The 18,090-nt window shown below is 38.3% G+C and overlaps 1 protein-coding gene across 1 annotated transcript in view; it reads right to left on the bottom strand.

Annotated features, from left to right (window-relative positions):
* The window catches only part of LOC111870430 (DNA topoisomerase I, mitochondrial), a 76,019-nt gene that overhangs the window by 15,310 nt on the left and 42,619 nt on the right, over positions 1-18,090 (bottom strand). Inside the window, exons 11-15 of the mRNA XM_023862731.2 lie at positions 16,047-16,298; positions 13,702-13,926; positions 12,674-12,925; positions 2,537-2,674; positions 2,097-2,296 (exon numbers count right to left, since the gene is read on the bottom strand). Of these exons, the coding sequence (XP_023718499.1) occupies positions 2,097-2,296; positions 2,537-2,674; positions 12,674-12,925; positions 13,702-13,926; positions 16,047-16,298 (1,067 nt within the window). The remainder of the gene's footprint in view (positions 1-2,096; positions 2,297-2,536; positions 2,675-12,673; positions 12,926-13,701; positions 13,927-16,046; positions 16,299-18,090) is intronic.

The raw sequence follows: 18,090 nt of genomic DNA, 5'->3' as shown, positions 1-18,090 counted from the left end.
TAATATCACACACACAAGCGCTTCTAGGGGCATTGGTAAGTGTTCTCCAAAAATTTTAGTTCAAAAAATTAATTAGGAGATTTTATATTAATTTTTAAAGCGAACAGTGCACAAGTTAGGGTAGTATGTTTAAAAATGCCGGTCCCCAGGGTGATTTAAATATTTATATCACCGGTCTGCGAAGTGTTAATACTAATCCTCCCATCTAAGCCTATGTCTTCCTGGTGTTCTATTTTCTTCAGCTTTCCCTACCAAAACTCCTCTCTCAAATGGATGTTACATGTTCTGCCCACCTAATCCTTCTTGATTTCATTGTTCTAATAATATTTGGTGAGTATCTATTATGATGCTCCTCAGTACGCAATTTCTCCACCCTCCTGTTGCTTCATCCCTCTCATGTCCAAATATTCTCATCGGCATCTTCAGTCTATATTCTGCTCATCATGTAAGAGAGAAATTTCACACCCACACAAAATTACAGTTTTGTGTATTTTAATATTTACATTCTTAGAGAGCAGACACACACAGATTCTGAACTAAATGAACCTTCCCCCAAATTTAATCTGCTCTTAATGTCTTCATGAATTAAATTTTAATTTGTTAGTGTATTCCTACATATTTGAATTTTGCATAATTTTCAATGGATCTTTTACAAATCTTTATGCTATGATTTTGTCCTGCATTCTGGTGGTTAGACATAAACATATACTTGTGTTTTCTGAATTTATTTGTAAAAAAAAATCTGTTTCTAACAGAGATTATATTTTTATTTATGGTATTTATGTCTTCACCCAACAAAATCATGGGCATGGACCAGAGATTGACATATTCCATTCAATTTCAATTACTCTTGGTTTCCTCTGACCTTTCTAATGGCATATTCTAATATAAAATTGAAAAGCAATGGTGATATAGCACTCTTGTTTCAGACCACTGTGAAGAATAAATTTTCAGAAAAATGAAGAGTGCCATCATTTGAGATGTGGAGCTGTGTAGATCTTGTATGAACAGCATTTTTTTTAGGAATGTATTGCCTCCATCTTAAGGGTAGAAAAATCCTTGAGCGAAGAACCAGAGTGAACAGGTGGCTGCAGACTGAGTCACCAGTCGAAAACACCAGTGAGTGTGGCAAGGTCTACATTCGGCAGACAGGCCATTCCGTGGACACAAGGTTGAAGGAGCATTAGTGACACATCCGTCCTGAACATCCAGACAAGTCAGCCATGGCTGAACACAGTATCAACCTAGGGCACCATATTCAATTTCACAATACCTCCATCCTCGCTACCAAGACCCAATACATGGATCGCATCATTAGGGAGGCCATCGAGATTGAGCTCTATCCCAACAATATTAACAGAGAGGTTGGTTTTTGTCTCATCTGCCCTGTCAAGAAACCTCTGGAACATGACGCCAGATCTACAAGGCTATGTAGGTCAATGCAAGCTCAGCAGCTTAGCCCTGAGACTATTTGGTCAATGCCCACTCAGTAGCCCTGCCTCTTTCCTCTTCCCCCGACAGGATACTACTACTGCTCTTGCCTGCTACCTGCTGGCCCATCTCCACAGACCCTTCCCCTCTCCTCTCTATTGATATCCTACGTAGCCCTCTCCCTCCCTCCCTCCCTGTTCTCATATTGCTGGGCATTTTCGACTGGTGTCAGTCTGCAGCCACCTGCTCATGCTGGTTCCTCAATTTTTCTACCCTGAAGATGGTGGTGATACATTCCTTCAAAATGTTGGTTCACACAAGATGTACACAAGGACACATCCATGAAGACAGCATTCTTCATAGTTACCACCATGAAAACCTCAAATCTTAGATCAGAAAAATGTTTCGTAATATGGATTTTACTGTAGGTTTCACTTATACATTTTAATTAGCCCAATTAGTTCCATGGATATATCAAACACAATCAGAATAATGTATAATACTTCCCTTCTGATTCACAGGCTTTCCTGAAATCTATAAACAAATGATACAGTGTCCCTTATCAATGATTTATTACTCCAATTAACTGTAACTTATAGGTCTAGTTAAATTATCTTTCTGCCCCCATAAAACAATATCTGAAAATAAATCACAAGAAAACTTACATTTTATTCTTAGCAGAACCATTTCTTTTGTGCTCATGCTTGGCATCCTTATACTGCCTCTCTGCATCTTGCACCATTTCTTTTTTGGCATCGATCTTTGCCTTCAGATTCTCCATAGATTTGGCATGTGTTTTAGGAACTGCACGTTGATGGTTACACAAGATTGCCACAGCTCGATTTGCACGATTATACACTAGTATCTGAAGAGGAGAGAAATAAGGATTAGCACAGAAGAAGACTTGCCTCCCTTGTCTCTCTGCATTGCAACCTATGCCACATTAATTTCCAACTATGTGCTCTGCTGCATACAAATAATTAACATATATTTAATTTCTACTGTGAATAAATTCTGCAACTTCATTTTAGTATTATCCATGTAAATTCAAGCACAGAAGTATCACAGATAAATAACACTATATAACAGAAGTAAAATTACACACCTTCTCCTGAAGTGTGCAGTTAGGATCTGTCATTTTATCTAGCTGTTCTTGGAGAGTGATGGAGGCATTGAATGTTCGGAAAACCTTGGCAGTTAAACCTTCCATTAGTTCGTTCAGATGTTTGTTTAGGACAGTAGTCTGAAATTCAAATTTAAGTTTATGTATATTGTTTTAGATCACAATACAATGAATCTTACTGTATTTCAAATTACTGATCAACATGCCAGAACTGATAATCTTGAAAGCTGGATTCATTTTTCCTGTCTAGCCCTAATGTACAAGCGCCTTTCTACACCCAATATAACACCCCGACCATAATCAGTCATGTCCACAAGTAAACTTACACACATAAAAAGTAAAGTGGAACAATGCTCAAGAATCCACATATGTGGTGTGTTCAAAACGTATCGAACCTTCTTTTTTCCCGCGTAAACCAATGAAGCACAGGAGGCTCCCTTCGGTGGAGATGTGGAGGAGACATTCATGCGCAGTCGTGAATTTTTTCCCGCCCGCAGAAAGTGTCAGTCGCTGGCAGTCGGCCTATGAGTGAGGATGTGTAGTGACAGCTCGTCGGATTCCAGTATGGTGTAAAATGACGGAACAACATGAGCAGCGATATTGCATCAAATTTTGCCAAAAGCTTGGCGATACCCAAGTGGAAGTGTTGTTGTATTTGTTGCAGTTGTTTGTATTTCTCTGTAATTGTTGTAGTTGTTAATCGTATTTGGTTTGTATTCACTGTGGTAGGATGTCCTTATTGTTGTGTTTTGTGTATTGTTTTTTGTTTGAACGTGTTGTCACTTAGTGTAATGTGTGTTACTTGTCTGTTGTGTCCTATTGTGTACTACTGCCACCGGGCTAAAACCCAATTGCAGTATAATAAATAATGTAATGTAATGTAATGTAATGTAATGTAATGAAACCATTCGCAAGATTCAACAGGCTTTCGGGGACGATGCCATGAGCAACTCGCAGATAAAGGAGTGGTACAACCACTTCAAAGATGGCCGCACATCAGTGGACAGCGAACCGTGTTCAGGCAGACCTTCAACAAGCCAAAATGAGAATGTCATTGAGAAAGTGCGGACTTTGGTCATGGAGGACCGTTGTATCACAGTCCGAGAACTTGTGAATGAGATAGGGGTAAGCACTGGATTGGTACATTCAATTTTGACCGAGGATTTTGGCATGAGGAGTGTGTCTGCGAAATTCGTACCAAAACTGCTAACAATGGAGCAGAAGCAACGCCGCCTGGAAATTGCACGGGACATGCTGGACAATGCAAACAGTAATCCCAACTTTCTGAACACCGTGATCACAGGCAATGAGTCGTGGGTTTATGGGTACGACCCAGAAACCAAGATGCAGTCGTCACAGTGGAAACATCCGACATCCCCAAGGCCAAAAAAAGCACGGCAGGTCCGCAGCAATGTCAAGGTCATGTTGGCCGTTTTCTTCCACTCCCGTGGGGTTGTGCATCATGAGTACGCACCATAAGGCCAAACCATCACAAAGGAATACTACCAGGTCCTTCGTTGCCTTCGTGATGCTGTGTAGCGCAAACGACCGGATCTGTAGGCAGCAAAAACTTGGCAGCTCCATCATGATAACGCAATCACCCATTCTGCGCATCTGATTCAGACTTTTGTCGCCAAACACAATATCTGTGTGGTTTGTCAGGCTCCCTATTCCCCCAACATGGCTCCATGTGACTTTTGGCTATTTCCCAAGTTGAAAATCCCGCTGAAAGGAACCCGATTTGAGTCAAGAGAAGACATCATGCGGAATGTGACGGCCTGGCTGACCACCATTCCAATAGACGCGTTCCGGAAGTGTTTCCAACAATGGCGGAAGCGCTGGGAGAAGTGTGTGCATTACCAAGGAGACTACTTTGAAGGGGATTGGGGTTTTGTACCTCCAAATCAATAAATGTATTTCTGCCAACCAAAGGTTCGATACTTTTTGAACACACCACATATAGCTAGAAATGTGCTACCAATGCCAAGTACCGGCTAAAGTTGCATATTGCATCTCCTCAAAAACTGTTTCAACCTACAATACTAGTAAGAATCAGGGATGTGCAAATCTCAAGTTATTGAGATTGAATCAAGAAAACATTCTTGATTGAAACTAAAATATTACTTTTTCATTCTTGAACTATCAGAACTTCCTTATAGGTACTTTCACTTTGCTTATTAGGGTCATATTTTCCTGAATGGAAGACAAGTTTCTTTTTACAGTTACAAATCTATAGGTCACTGTCATGAATTTGAACAATATGTGTGTGTGTCTTCAATCCTTCTAGGCTTTTAGCATGTTCATTGCAAATACCACATCTAACATTATCATACTATGTGACAGTTGCAAGTGAGAAAGCAAGAGACATATGTTTCAAGCCTGGAAATCACAAGCTATCATGAAGTTGCCCACAGTACACCAGAATTATGAAGTGAACCAGCAATTTGCTGATTTATGATATCATGAAATTTTGTGCTAACACAAGAGTTTCTCAACATAAAAATTGCAGGTCATGTCAAGAGAAGAAGTATCAGTATGAAAGGGAATGTGTCAGAAATATCAGGCACCACAGTTATTGTTCATACATTAAGACTCTGGTGGTTAAAGATACAAAACAACAGTGAACAAGCAAGAAAACTATATGGCATCACCTAAACATAATACCAAAAAGTGGAAGAGAAACCAGAACTTGCCAACTGTAGGAAAAAACTGTGGTTTGCAAGGATTCAAAGAGAGAATGGAATGTTACTGTTAAGTAACATCACTGAGAGGCTGAAATTTTAAGCTCGCCTCAGGGTTGTGTACAAATGACCCAGAGAATAGGTTTTCTTACAGTGAAGATCTTCACTCTGCAAGAATTTACTATCACATTTCGATGCATTGTTGATGAAATGCCAATGTACTTCAAAATTCCATCAAATTATACCATCAGTGATGTAGGTGAAAAATCTGTTACAAAGGCATCAGGCAATGGAAATATGTAAATGATTAATGCTGACTGAGTTGGCAGAGTGCACTACCATGTGTGATTAGTTATTTGAAATGTCTCTAAGTCGCAGCTGCCTACGGAGCTAATAATCATGTATCTAGTAAAGGGATGAATCATTAAATGAACTCATAGAGGGTCTCATTACAAATTGTCTGGAAGAGGATACCAAGAGTACTGTTGAGAAAATGAGAAACGAGATTGTGCTGGAGGCAATGAAGTTTAACTCTGGGTGCAATATCTGTGATTCATTCAACAAACATTGACTCTGTGGTCATACCTGGAGGGATAACTTCATAATTACTCATTCTAGTGAATAAGCCTTTTAAGGATCATTTCAAACAATTGAATTTCAAATGGCTATTGCAGGGGAATATGTTCTGACACCATGGTAACAATAAAGAAGGCCAGTGTATCAAGATTATGACAACAGACCTCTCCAGAAGTGATGGTCAGAGGATTTAAGAAATGTTGTATAATTGATGAAATGGAGGAGCACATGGTACCGTAGTTGGTTAAGGCAATATGCTACAAGCCCAAAAGTCGCAGGTTCAAGTCCTGATGAGGTCATTGGATTTTTTCAATTGACCTAATCCTTTCAGCCGCACTATGGTCCTGGGGTCGACTCAGCCTCTAACAGAAATGAGTACCAGGAATTATTAAATAATTTTCCTTGGGAGTAAAGCACGGCCAGTGCATAAGGCTAACCTTACCACCATCTTTGAGCTGACTGTCTAGATCAGTGGTTCTCAATGGAAGCCGTATTTCTGAGGGGCCGCAGACAAAATTTGGAAAATGGAGGGCCATGGAAACTGTTAAGTGGGCCACAAAATTTTCACTTCTAAAATAAAATTAATAATACAAAAAGGAATAAAAATGCCAAATGGTCAGTACATATAATAACACAATAACTCAATATCCTTGTTTTTGTGTACCTTACTTGGAAGGGACAGAACCTATTGTACTTAAACCACAACCTTAGATCTGGGAATTCCAAGTACCGGTAAACAGGTACGCGCCTTCTCAGAGTGGGTAGAGCCCTAACGAATTATCCTTTATTTTCCTAAATATCTCCCCCACCTCTCATGAGTTTTACCGCCACCTTTTCAGTAAATTTCAGGTGTTCTTCAGTTCAGTATTCGAAGTGTTTGGAAAAAGACATTTTTTTGTGCAAGTTCTATTATTGTGGCAGTTCCCTACTTTGTAGGCAAGTTACAAACTCCAGCTACTATTTTACGACAAATAAGCATTACATTTCATAATAACTTGAACTTTCATTACAAATAAATTATTAGCTTTCAATAGAATTTGAATGCCCTCCCTCTACAAGAAAAAATATTGTGAATTGATTACAGCAGTTTTGTATTTATTTGAAGTAGAATGGCTTNAGCCGCAAGGATCTCACTAAACCTAAGGGACACTAATATTATTGTAATACTTTTTGTCAGGAGCATAATTATATACTGTAAATAAACAGAACATTATATACGTAAAAATTCTATTATAAATAAAGGTTTTTGTTAACAAAACCCTTTCTTATTATCAACATTCCTTATGCTATAAACAAATAATAATTGTTATAAATAAAAGTACAGTTGATAAAAGTACATATTTATAATCAATATTACATTTATTATAATTAAACAATATGAGGGGTGGGGGCCACAGAACTGAATGAAAGTCAGAAGTGGGCCACGAGCAAAAAGAGGTTGAGAACCACTGGTCTAGATAATGTGGGACCCTCAACATCTCACAACCCTATGGGCCTTCATGGCCTGTTACAGGGACACCTTTACTTACTTTTTTATTTGATGAAATGGGTGGGCGAATGGGAAAGAAGTCAGGAATTCTGGCTGTGAATGAGACCGTATGATCAATGATTGTGATACAAGGTGGGAATTATGAAGACACTGAAGCTGACAGAGATGACAAGAATGGTGAACACAGACTGGTAAAGCTATGTAACTTCAAAAAGGAAACTAACTCAATTTCATGTGAGGCAAAAGAACCTGACAATTTTCAAAAGTACAGTAGAACTTGGTTATAACGTCATCAAAGGGACCTAAAAATAGTGTCGTTATAAACGAATGTCGTTGTAACCGAAATGGGCACTTCCACAGTAGCCTTATGTTAGTCATGTAAAATTCTACCAAAAACCGAGTTAAAATGTTGCATTTTTTAGTGAAATACGTAGTTAAGTACAGACTAACGTAACATTAACGTGGAATTGCCCAAATGTGTAATATCAAAGACATATTACAGCGCTTTTCACTGACAATACACACCGCACTAATACTGTATATTAAAGGTAGGCCTACTCACCAAATTACAGTAGATTACATCAATTGTTGTGCCTTACTGTACCTAGATACGAGTACAGTAATCAGTTATCTTCATCTGTTTCCTGTTACTTGCCCAATACACACTTTCTAAATTACGTTCAATGTCAATATCAGAGAAATTCAGGAATGAAAATGACGGTACATACGAGGTTGATGCATTTGTGCATGTCGTACTAAGCAAGGTATAAAAACAGTTGCTTTATGAGGAATTAGTTCGTACCATTGAATATTTGACGCAATAGACAAGGTGTCGCAGAAACCGATGTTGCTATAACCAAGTTTTACTGTATATAAAGCACTGACATTTTATATTAATTTTTAACTTACTGTTACAACATGAATTACCATTGAATGCCATTTCATTCCACGTACATTTTATTACGTCTGATTATTTCGTTTTGAACAGTGCATAACTAACATGTTACCCATTGCTGCACGCACGCACGCACACACACACACACACACTCTTCCAACTTTGCTCACCTCACCATGTTTTCTGGTATCACTGAAATCTATTTTTGATATTATATTTAAGCATCCTGCTACACTCTACACAATATACGCACAAAATCCATCCTAAGTGCAACAATTTATTGTAGTTCTTTCGTCTTCCTTTCTTCTACACTACATGTTTCGGCCGTAAATGACCATCATCAGGTGTATACTCTCACGTAGCTGCTACACTGCACATAGTTTAAAATTTAAAAAATACCAGTCTTCCCAATTGTTCACTTCTATGTTGCTAACAGGTTTTGATATATCAGAATCCTCCCCGCTGATATCTGTCAGATATGTACAAAATCTTTGTTAACCTACACATGTCAATTTGATTTTCAAAAACTGGCACTTTTAAAATCTTCAATTCAAATTTAAAAATTTAATTTTTTTTTCAAATTTTAAAATTTAAAATTTAGCACACGTATTAAAGATAAGCAGCAGCACGCACACAGGGAGGCTACACAGAACAATACCTGAACGGTGCTGAAAACAAGAAGTAGCCACTGCAGCACTACATACATAGGGCGAGTACCTCTGAGAATTTTAAACTTAAAAATTTGAAAAAAAATAAATAAATAAAAAATAAAGAAATTTTTAAATTTGAATAAGAGATTATAAGTTTCCCTGTTTTTGAAAATCAAACTGACGTGTGTAGGTTAAAGATTTTGTACATATCTGACAGATATCAGTAGGGAGGATTCTGATATATTGAAACCTGTTAGCAATGGAGAAGTGAACAACTGGGAAGACCGGTGTTTTTTTAAATTTTAAACTATGTGCAGTGTAGCAGCTACATGAGAGTATACACCTGATGATGGCCATTTACGGCCGGAACATGTAGTGTAGAAGAAAGGAAGACGAAAGAACTACAATAAATTGTTGCACTTATGACGGAGTTTGTGCATATATTCTGTTTTTGAATTGCAATCTGGAGGTCTTCAATGGTCTGCAGTCTAGTGGTGTACACTTTCGCTTTGAGGTACCCCCAAAGGAAATAATCACAAGCAGAGATAGTGGGTGAATGTGGAGGCCATGGAAGCTCACTGCGCAGTGAAATAACGAGCTCCAGAAATATTTCCCGAAAAAACACCATGGATGTTCTCATGAACCGTATGGTTCACAGCTCAATTTCACGAGACTCAGTTCTTGCGCGAGGAAGTTCCATAATGTTCCAACATAATGAGGAAATGTGAAGGTAACTGCATGCCCATTTTTGTGTCCAAAGAAATACCGGCCTGTGACTCCACACCTAACAGTCACACATGCACTGTGAAGAGGCCGTTGATAAAGCTGCTGTGGAGTTTCCTCTGCCCAATTGTAAAATTTTGTTTGTTGAGGCAGTAAGATTCACCTATTATAAGAATAATGGACATTGTCAGACAAAATTCTGATTAAATGTTCAGCTACCATGCTATGGTTTGCCATGTCACAATCACTTAAATCTTGCATCACCGCCATTTTATACGAATGAAAATTTTTATCCTCATTCTCCTCAGGCTGCGATTAGATATTCCTAGAGCAAAAGAATGTTCCCAGGCTGAATGCCTAAAAATCCTTATGGATAACTGCCTAATAGCCTCAATGTCCTGCGGTGATCAACTGTATGCGTACAGCCTGGTGGTTTCATTTTTTAACCCGGAAGCACTCGTTCTGAATTTATCTACTCATAACTGTATGGTATGACCACAAGGAACTTTCCCATGATGAGCAATACTGAAGTGCATGCGAAATATTCACTGTGCTTTAACAACAAAGCCATCATTCTTTAAAAAAAAATTAAAAAAAAACGTTCCAACAGTAAAGGCACAATGTTGAGCGCTCCAATGCAACTGCAACGGCATCAGTTAAGCTCACAAATGACATGGCTCCTGCCATTTCATTCTAAGGAATTGCCAACATAAAACATTTTAAAAATCATCAGGTTCCTTTGCTGCACCCTTAACAACACATTGTCTGATACTGATTTTCTTTCTCATGTTTATAATAACACTGCCATTCATAAAATTACTTTTCTGTTTACACATGTTTCCTGGTGCAGGATTATCTTGCATTCAGAATCATCTTCCATTCAGGTAAATACAGTAGTACACTTTATTGTATTGTGAAAAGGTGGCCAGTATTATTACAGTGAAAATATTGGCCTACTAGAGAAAATTCTTGAAATTCTCACCTTAATTTCAAGAAATCATTCTCAATCATTCCTAGTAAGTATAAAAAGCAGATCATGGCCCAGGACCAACTACAGAGAACTGTCAGTCTAAGTGGCAATGTAGTTTGCTTAGCATATCACTAGTATTTATACGACTGTGATGGCATTATTAGCAAAACCTCGGGTTCAATTTTGTCTTAATGTAAAAATTATGACTGGATCCTGATTTTTCTTCTTTTCTATGTTCAATCAGTTAAACAGTAAAACATGAAGTTGTAACGAATGAGAGTATTTATATGGCGGTTTAATTAATAACAACACTGAAGCATTCACTGTATCAGATATGACATGCACACATCAAGACACCTACCGCCACTTTGCAAGAAATGGTTACTGTAATATATCTGGGAAAGGTGGTAAAATTTTAAAAAAGGAGTCCTAAGCAGAACTTTTACAGCATACTTTCTTATTACACACATTTCAGTTCTACAAATATGGAGTGTGTTCAAAAAGTATCGAACGTTTGGTTGGCAGAAATACATTTATTGATTTGGGGGTACAAAATTCTAATCCCCTTCAAAGTAGTCTCCTTGGTAATGCACACACTTCTCCCAGCACTTCCGCCATTGTTGGAAACACTTCTGGAACGTGTCTTTTGGAATGGTGATCAGCCGGGCCGTCGCATTCCGCATGATGTCTTCTCTTGACTCCAATCGGGTTCCTTTCAGTGGCATTTTCAACTTGGGAAATAGCAAAAAGTCACACAGAGCCATGTTGGGGGGAGCAGGGAGCCTGATGAACCACAGGGACGTTGTGTTTGGCGACGAAAGTCTGAATCAGATTCGCAGTTTCGGTACGAATTTCGCGGACACTCTCCTAATGCCCAAATTCCCGGTCAAAATTGAATGTACCGATCCAATGCTTACCCCTATCTCATTTGCAAGTTCTCGGACTGTGATACGACGGTCCTCCATGACCTAAGTCCGCACTTGCTCGATGACATTCTCATTTCGGCTTGTTGAGGGTCTGCCTGAACGCGGTTCGCTGTCCACTGATGTGCGGCCATCTTTGAAGCGGTTGTACCACTCCTTTATCCATGAGTTGCTCATGGCATCGTCCCCAAAAGCCTGTTGAATCTTGCGAATGGTTTCCACTTGGGTATCGCCAAGCTTTTGGCAAAATTTGACGCAATATCGCTGCTCATGTTGTTCCGTCATTTTACACCTTACCGGAATCCTGACGAGCGCTCACTACACATACTCACAGGCCGACTGCCAGTGACTGATGCTTTCTGTGGGCGGGAAAAAATTCACGACTGCGCAGGAATGTCCCCTCCACATCTCCACCGAAGGGAGCCTCCCGCGCTTCATTGGTTTACGCAGGAAAAAAGAAGGCTCGATACTTTTTGAACACACCACGTATATTACTATTGTAACTGTTGTTTTGCTTTTGTAGAGAACTTAGTACACAAAGGGGAGACTGAGTGTATGCTGAATATGATAGTTCCCATATTTGTAACTCAAAACTTTAAAAAAAAAAAAAAAAAAAATTCATTAACAACTGGCAAGTAGTTATTACCATCAAACCAAAAGTTGAAGAAAATCTATACACATCTGCCACGTTATTACCTTACGTTAAAAAAGTCAACCGAAAGATGTCCCAACTATTACCTGTCACAATAGGATTCTTGAGTGGTGCTTGTGTCACTCCCAGTTTATTTGTAACCATCATATTGTTATTGCTAACTCTAGTCAAGTTAAAAAGTAAAGACTTTAAGGTGGCCTCCAATGGTACTACATTTGGCCAAAGTTAATTGAAAATTGGTGAAAATCAGTCAGGAGGTGCTACATCTGAAAGGCGGAAACATACACAGCTTGGTGTTCTTATTAGCCTCCTTTCTTTGCTTATGAAAGGAAAGGGGGGGGGGGCTCATTTTTTTAAAAGATGTATGCAGCCCAGGGGATGCTCCTCATTCAGCTCCCACAACACTATTACGGTGAGAAACAATATACACAGTTGTAAATTTATAAGAAAAAATCTGCAATGAGTTTCCATAATATATACATGCATCTTGTGAAATGTACCAACCAACCATAAAATAACTAAATTCACATTCTCCATTTTGTTAGTTGTAGCACACTTACATTGAGTCTATCAAAGAGATCGTCCCCAGTTGATTTATTCTGCATAAAAAGTTGCAAATTCTTAAACACACGCTTCTCCACACACACTTCGTTGTAATAGCGAATGGAGTCTTTACCCAGGAAATCAAAGACCACAACATAATCTTTTCCATCCTTCTGTTCATGCAAAGAGATGTGCTCAACTCTAAGCGAACAGCAGCCCACAGTATCTGCTTGGTCCTCATCCTTTTCATTGCCGGCTCGAAGCGCTAACTGTATCAAGAAAATCATTATTAGCAATGCAAAACTTTTAACACATCTGTAAGTATGGTACCACCAATCAAATATTGTCAAAATAAATGGATGGGTCTAATAGTGAAATATGTCTGTATATTAACTGAGGAAAATCTTACATTCAAGAAGTATAATACCAAGTTATCTGAACATGGATTATAAGAAATGTACTCATTGACGGAACCACTTGAACAGAGAATTAACCTTCCCAGATCTTTCACAGTTCATGCTACATGTATTTCCAGTACTTCCAATCTCATTTATGGTACATGGCACGAAATACAGACCTTTGACAATGCATGTTGCTTTCATAATATTTTGGCAAAAGAACTGACACACTGGATGCCAAGTGGAAAAGGAAGACCAAAAACATAGCGGATACAAGGAATTTATAAAGCAATAAAAGGACAGGAGACAGCTATCGAGTATGAAAATGGGGAACATAATGAAGAGTTCCAAATGCCTCACATGAAATCAATATGCTGAGTGTTACTACAATATGACCCAACTTAAAACATTCCAAATTCACTCATGGTACAGAGTTTTTGGCATAAGCCATACGGATTTTGATGCATTATATAACTGTAAAAATGAAACCAAACAAATGGCTAAACTGCTTACTCCCATTCTTCCACAATAATTTTATCCTATGATGATTACTTACATTCCAATTTACCTGTAACAATTTTAATACTATCATATATCTAAAAATAGAAGTACGTTCATGAAAGTGAGTTAATTACAGGGCCAGTCACCTTATCAATGAAGTAAAGTGCAACAGCACGTTGTCTGATGCGCATCTCCTTTGATTTAAAATCATCTTGATACTCCTGTCGGATTTTTCCGATGCATTTTGCAAGTTTACGTGCAGTCTCATATTTCTGCCAGTCCTTCTCACCCTTTAATTTCGAAGATGGATTCAACATAACATATTTTACCTGACCTTGAACATTTTCTGTCCAACTTGCAAGCCATGTCACCTGCACAAAGAGCACATTAAGAAATAATCATCACTGTGTCATCACATATAGCTCTTTAGAACATTATGAACTCAAGAAGAGAGAAAGACTTTTAACTATGTCAATATTTGATGAGCGTTGGTTAATTAAAGAAGCTAAATTCCAATAACCACATAAAAGTAAATATCTTAAAACTACTGAGTTACAGTTCTAAAAATTAATTTTAATGAACTTCACTGTCCAGGGTTTTGAATGAGTTTCCTGGTGTCAGAGAACCTGAAAGTCCACTATCATGTCCATATAAGCCGGCCACTGTAACCCTAAATTCAACCATTTCACAACCTGTTCCTCTAAAACATCGTAACATTTTATGTCTACATATCCTAAACGAGATCACACACAAACTTTAGAATGTCTTATCTTCTCAGGCACGCTACATATTCTGTTCATTCATTCTTTATTATTAGGTAAATTAATTTGTGAAGTTTTGTATTACATAAAATTCACTGCTCCTATTACTTCATCTCCCTTGAGTTCAAATATTTTTCTCCGTGCTATGCTCTCAAAAGCACACAATCTATATTTTCAAGAGTGAAAGACTAAATGTCATACACATAAAACCTTTTTTTGACTTTCAATTATTACACAGACTAAAGTGATTCTGTATAAAGTTCACCTTTTTACCACAATTTCTCTGTCAAAATTTCTAACATGAAGAGAATGAAAAGTGTGACAAAATTTAATTTTTATGCGCCTCTCTAATGAAATTGTCAAATTCATTAAATATTTTCAAATCTAACACACCTTGGAGTTGGTTATTGCCAAAAATATCAAATGATAAAATTTCAGGCACATTACATTTTGATACTGCATTCACAGACACATGATGGAAGATTCAAAGATGTAACAGTTGCCATCAAACTTAAATGTGTACCTACAACAGCTTCAAAATCTGACATACGAGGTATGTTCAAAAAGTCCCCAAAAATTTGTCCCTAATTATCTCTCTCTTCTTTGAGCCTACTGAACATTAACCCCTTCAGAATAGTCCAATTGCACATCACTGCAACCCTCCCACTGCCATTACCATTTTGGAAAGATGTTTGTGGTCTTGCCTTAAAGTCATTTGTTACATTGGTGATGATGTTTTCCACTGTCTGAAGTCTTCTTAAGGGTAAGAAAAATGTTTGGAAGGGAAATGTCAAGTCAACAGAGATGATGTGGAAGGGCAGGAATTTAATGTTTTTCAAAGAACTATCTAACTAACAATGCTGTGTGAGCAGGCACATTGTTGTGATGGAGAAACCAGCTTCCCACAGCCCACATTTCAGGTTGCTTTCTTCATACCACATCCTACAGGTGTCTCAAAACTGCCAGATAAAATCTTGATTCGTTATCTGACCTTCAGGAGCAAATTCATAATGCACAATGACAATGATAAAAACCAACCAGCATTGCTTTCACTTATGCATGCCCACCTACTATGCTTTTGTGGGGCAGGCGAAGCAAGACACTTCCAGTGTGAAGACTGTTGTTTGGTTTCAACATCATAACTGTAAACCCACGTCTTGTCACCAGTAATGACATTTTTCAAAAGATTTTCACCATTTGCTCCTTGCAAATTTTCACAGATAGAAAATTGTTGCAGTTTCTGATCATCAATCAAGAGTCCTGGCACAAATTTTGCTGAGACCAATGGATTCCTAAATCTTCTGTTATCATCATCATCATTCACTGAAGTTCAATTTTTTAAATATCTGAACCTTTTGAAGGTTGTCTCACTGAAGGCATCATCACTGTCAGCTTAACGCAATTGGGTTTCTGCAGCTGTATTCCTTAATCTGACACAGAATTTAACACAAATTCTTTGCACCCTTACCAACTCCACATTCAAAGGGACAACACAATCACAAAACCAGTTACAAAAACTAAACAGAGTGTTCCATCTACCTGGAATAAAATGGCTAGTATGACAGTCAAGTTGCAAGGTCACTCAAAAAAACCTAATGTGACTATCATGCACTGTTGATTTAGAGACAAATTTCGAGAACTTTTTGAACACACCTAGTATAAAAATGCATATTTTGACATTCAAAACCACTGAGCATTAAAAACAAACACAAAATGCGCTGTACACTTACATTCTTATCATGTCGTACTTCTTTCCACTTATGTCCCTCAGGTGGTTTTGGAATTTTTGAGTCCTTACTACAGTTAATGATGACGTCTTCAGGCTGCACACGTCTCTTAAGCATACCCATCTTGGGATGTTCCCCTCGTCCTCGAAATAATCCCGGTGGTTCAATTTTGAAGTTACCTATACGTTCCTTATGTCCATCAATAACACAGAATCCATATGTCTTAACTATTTCTTCATTCTGTTCCTTGATTTTCTATAATCACAGAAAAACATTAAGTTAATGAAAACAAAATACCTAAATGTAACTGAAATTCTGACTTCATTCCTGTAACAGTAACTACTGAACCTGTTCAACCCAGTTCACACCTTCCATAAGATCTATTTTCATTGGTCTATCATCTATGCGAGGCATGGTGAACCTTTTCACCAACTAGGTCTGTATGTCCTGCTCAACCTAATCTTGATTTAATTACCTCCACAAAACTATACAGGTCACAAAATGTAGAGCTTCTCAATCAACAATTTTCTTCACTCTTTGTTACAAATTATAGTATTGTACTACTTCCCTTGGGCTAAAATGTTCTGTTTTGGGACACCCCTCAATCTTTGTTCTTCCCATAGAGTGTGAGATACCAGGTTCCACACCCATACAGTGCCAGTAAAAATAGTTTTATGCATATTTCCCTTGTAATCCAAATCAAAATGAAGTTATAGATATAGATGTGTATCAAAAGTTTTGAATCTGCACAATATGTACCTTTAGGGTACATGAACATATAATAGTTCTACCCTGAACCTGACTTTAAGAAATTTAACTCATGCTAAAATTACACTCATCACATTCAAATATGGTCCACATATATGATAAAGCCCCTATATGATCCCCAAGGACTGACTTCACTGTTCATGTTCTCAAAAGTAGATTTAAAGATATATTTAATACTAGAACTTTTCATAAAAATCTGTCACAAAATGATACTTGGGCAGCTTTAGCCAAGACAATTGCTACTTCACTTTAGGATCAAATTAACCAAGAATCCTTACATACTGTCGCATGATACTGTGTGACTATACATGGGGTTCGGATTGGTAATCGGATTTTACTGACTCTTACAACTTGTAACTACAAGAATTATGCTCTCACTGGTCTACACACTTCACAAATCACTCTAGGACATACTACATCTTCTCAGTCTGTTACAGTCTTCATTAGCCATTGCTTGGTAGCAGCTTCTAATGGCAAACATTCCCATTCCTCTGGGTTCACAAACGGTCCCCAGCCTCAGCTACCAGCTTCTAATAGCAACAGCTAATGACTGAATTGCAGCAGTCCCATCACTTACTCAGTATTGGCTGTAGTACAGCTACTTATTTTGCAGTCATTGCCTAGCAATGGATCTGCATGCCATCCTGTCATTATGTATGTTAATTTTTTTTAATGTTAGTGGGGTGGGACTAAGTCCCTTGTACTGCGGCCACTTCTGGCCCATTGTACCAGCCCCAGATTATAGGTGAGGGTGATTGTGGAGCAATTGGTGGAATGAAGATTGGCAGGGGTAACCGAAGTCCTTGGAGAAAACCTGCCCCAGCTCCAATTTGTCCACCACAAATCCCACTTGGCCAGACCCGGAATCGAACCCAGGCCGCTGTGGTGGGAAGCCAGTGACTAACCGCATGAGCTATGGTGCGGCCCTTTATGTATGTTAGCAAATAGTTACAAATCGGACTACAACATAGCAGCAATAAGTGACAATGAAAGGCGTGATGAGACGATATTCCACTTCCATCTTTGCTTAACCCGTTGCCGTGGTTCGACGTGTATGTTTCGTCAGGGATTTAAATCGTCTGGGGGGGTTCGACGTGTATGTTTCGTCCAGCTGCACACGTATGTTATAACGCCCATAATAATTGATGGTTTTGCTGTAGATTGTTAGATTTTTCACTGGCCTGTTGTCAGGAGGACTGTATTTAATGACACACGCGTTTAAGAGCGCTAAGTCGTCGTTACATATGCCTGTCTTGCAGCAACGTTCCTGTGGCTATTG

This window comes from Cryptotermes secundus, unplaced genomic scaffold (genome assembly GCF_002891405.2).
Source record: "Cryptotermes secundus unplaced genomic scaffold, Csec_1.0 scaffold1428, whole genome shotgun sequence".
Taxonomy (NCBI): Eukaryota; Metazoa; Arthropoda; class Insecta; order Blattodea; family Kalotermitidae; genus Cryptotermes; species Cryptotermes secundus.
Note: the sequence above shows the minus strand (reverse complement) of the source record. Positions and strands in the feature narration are given on the sequence as shown.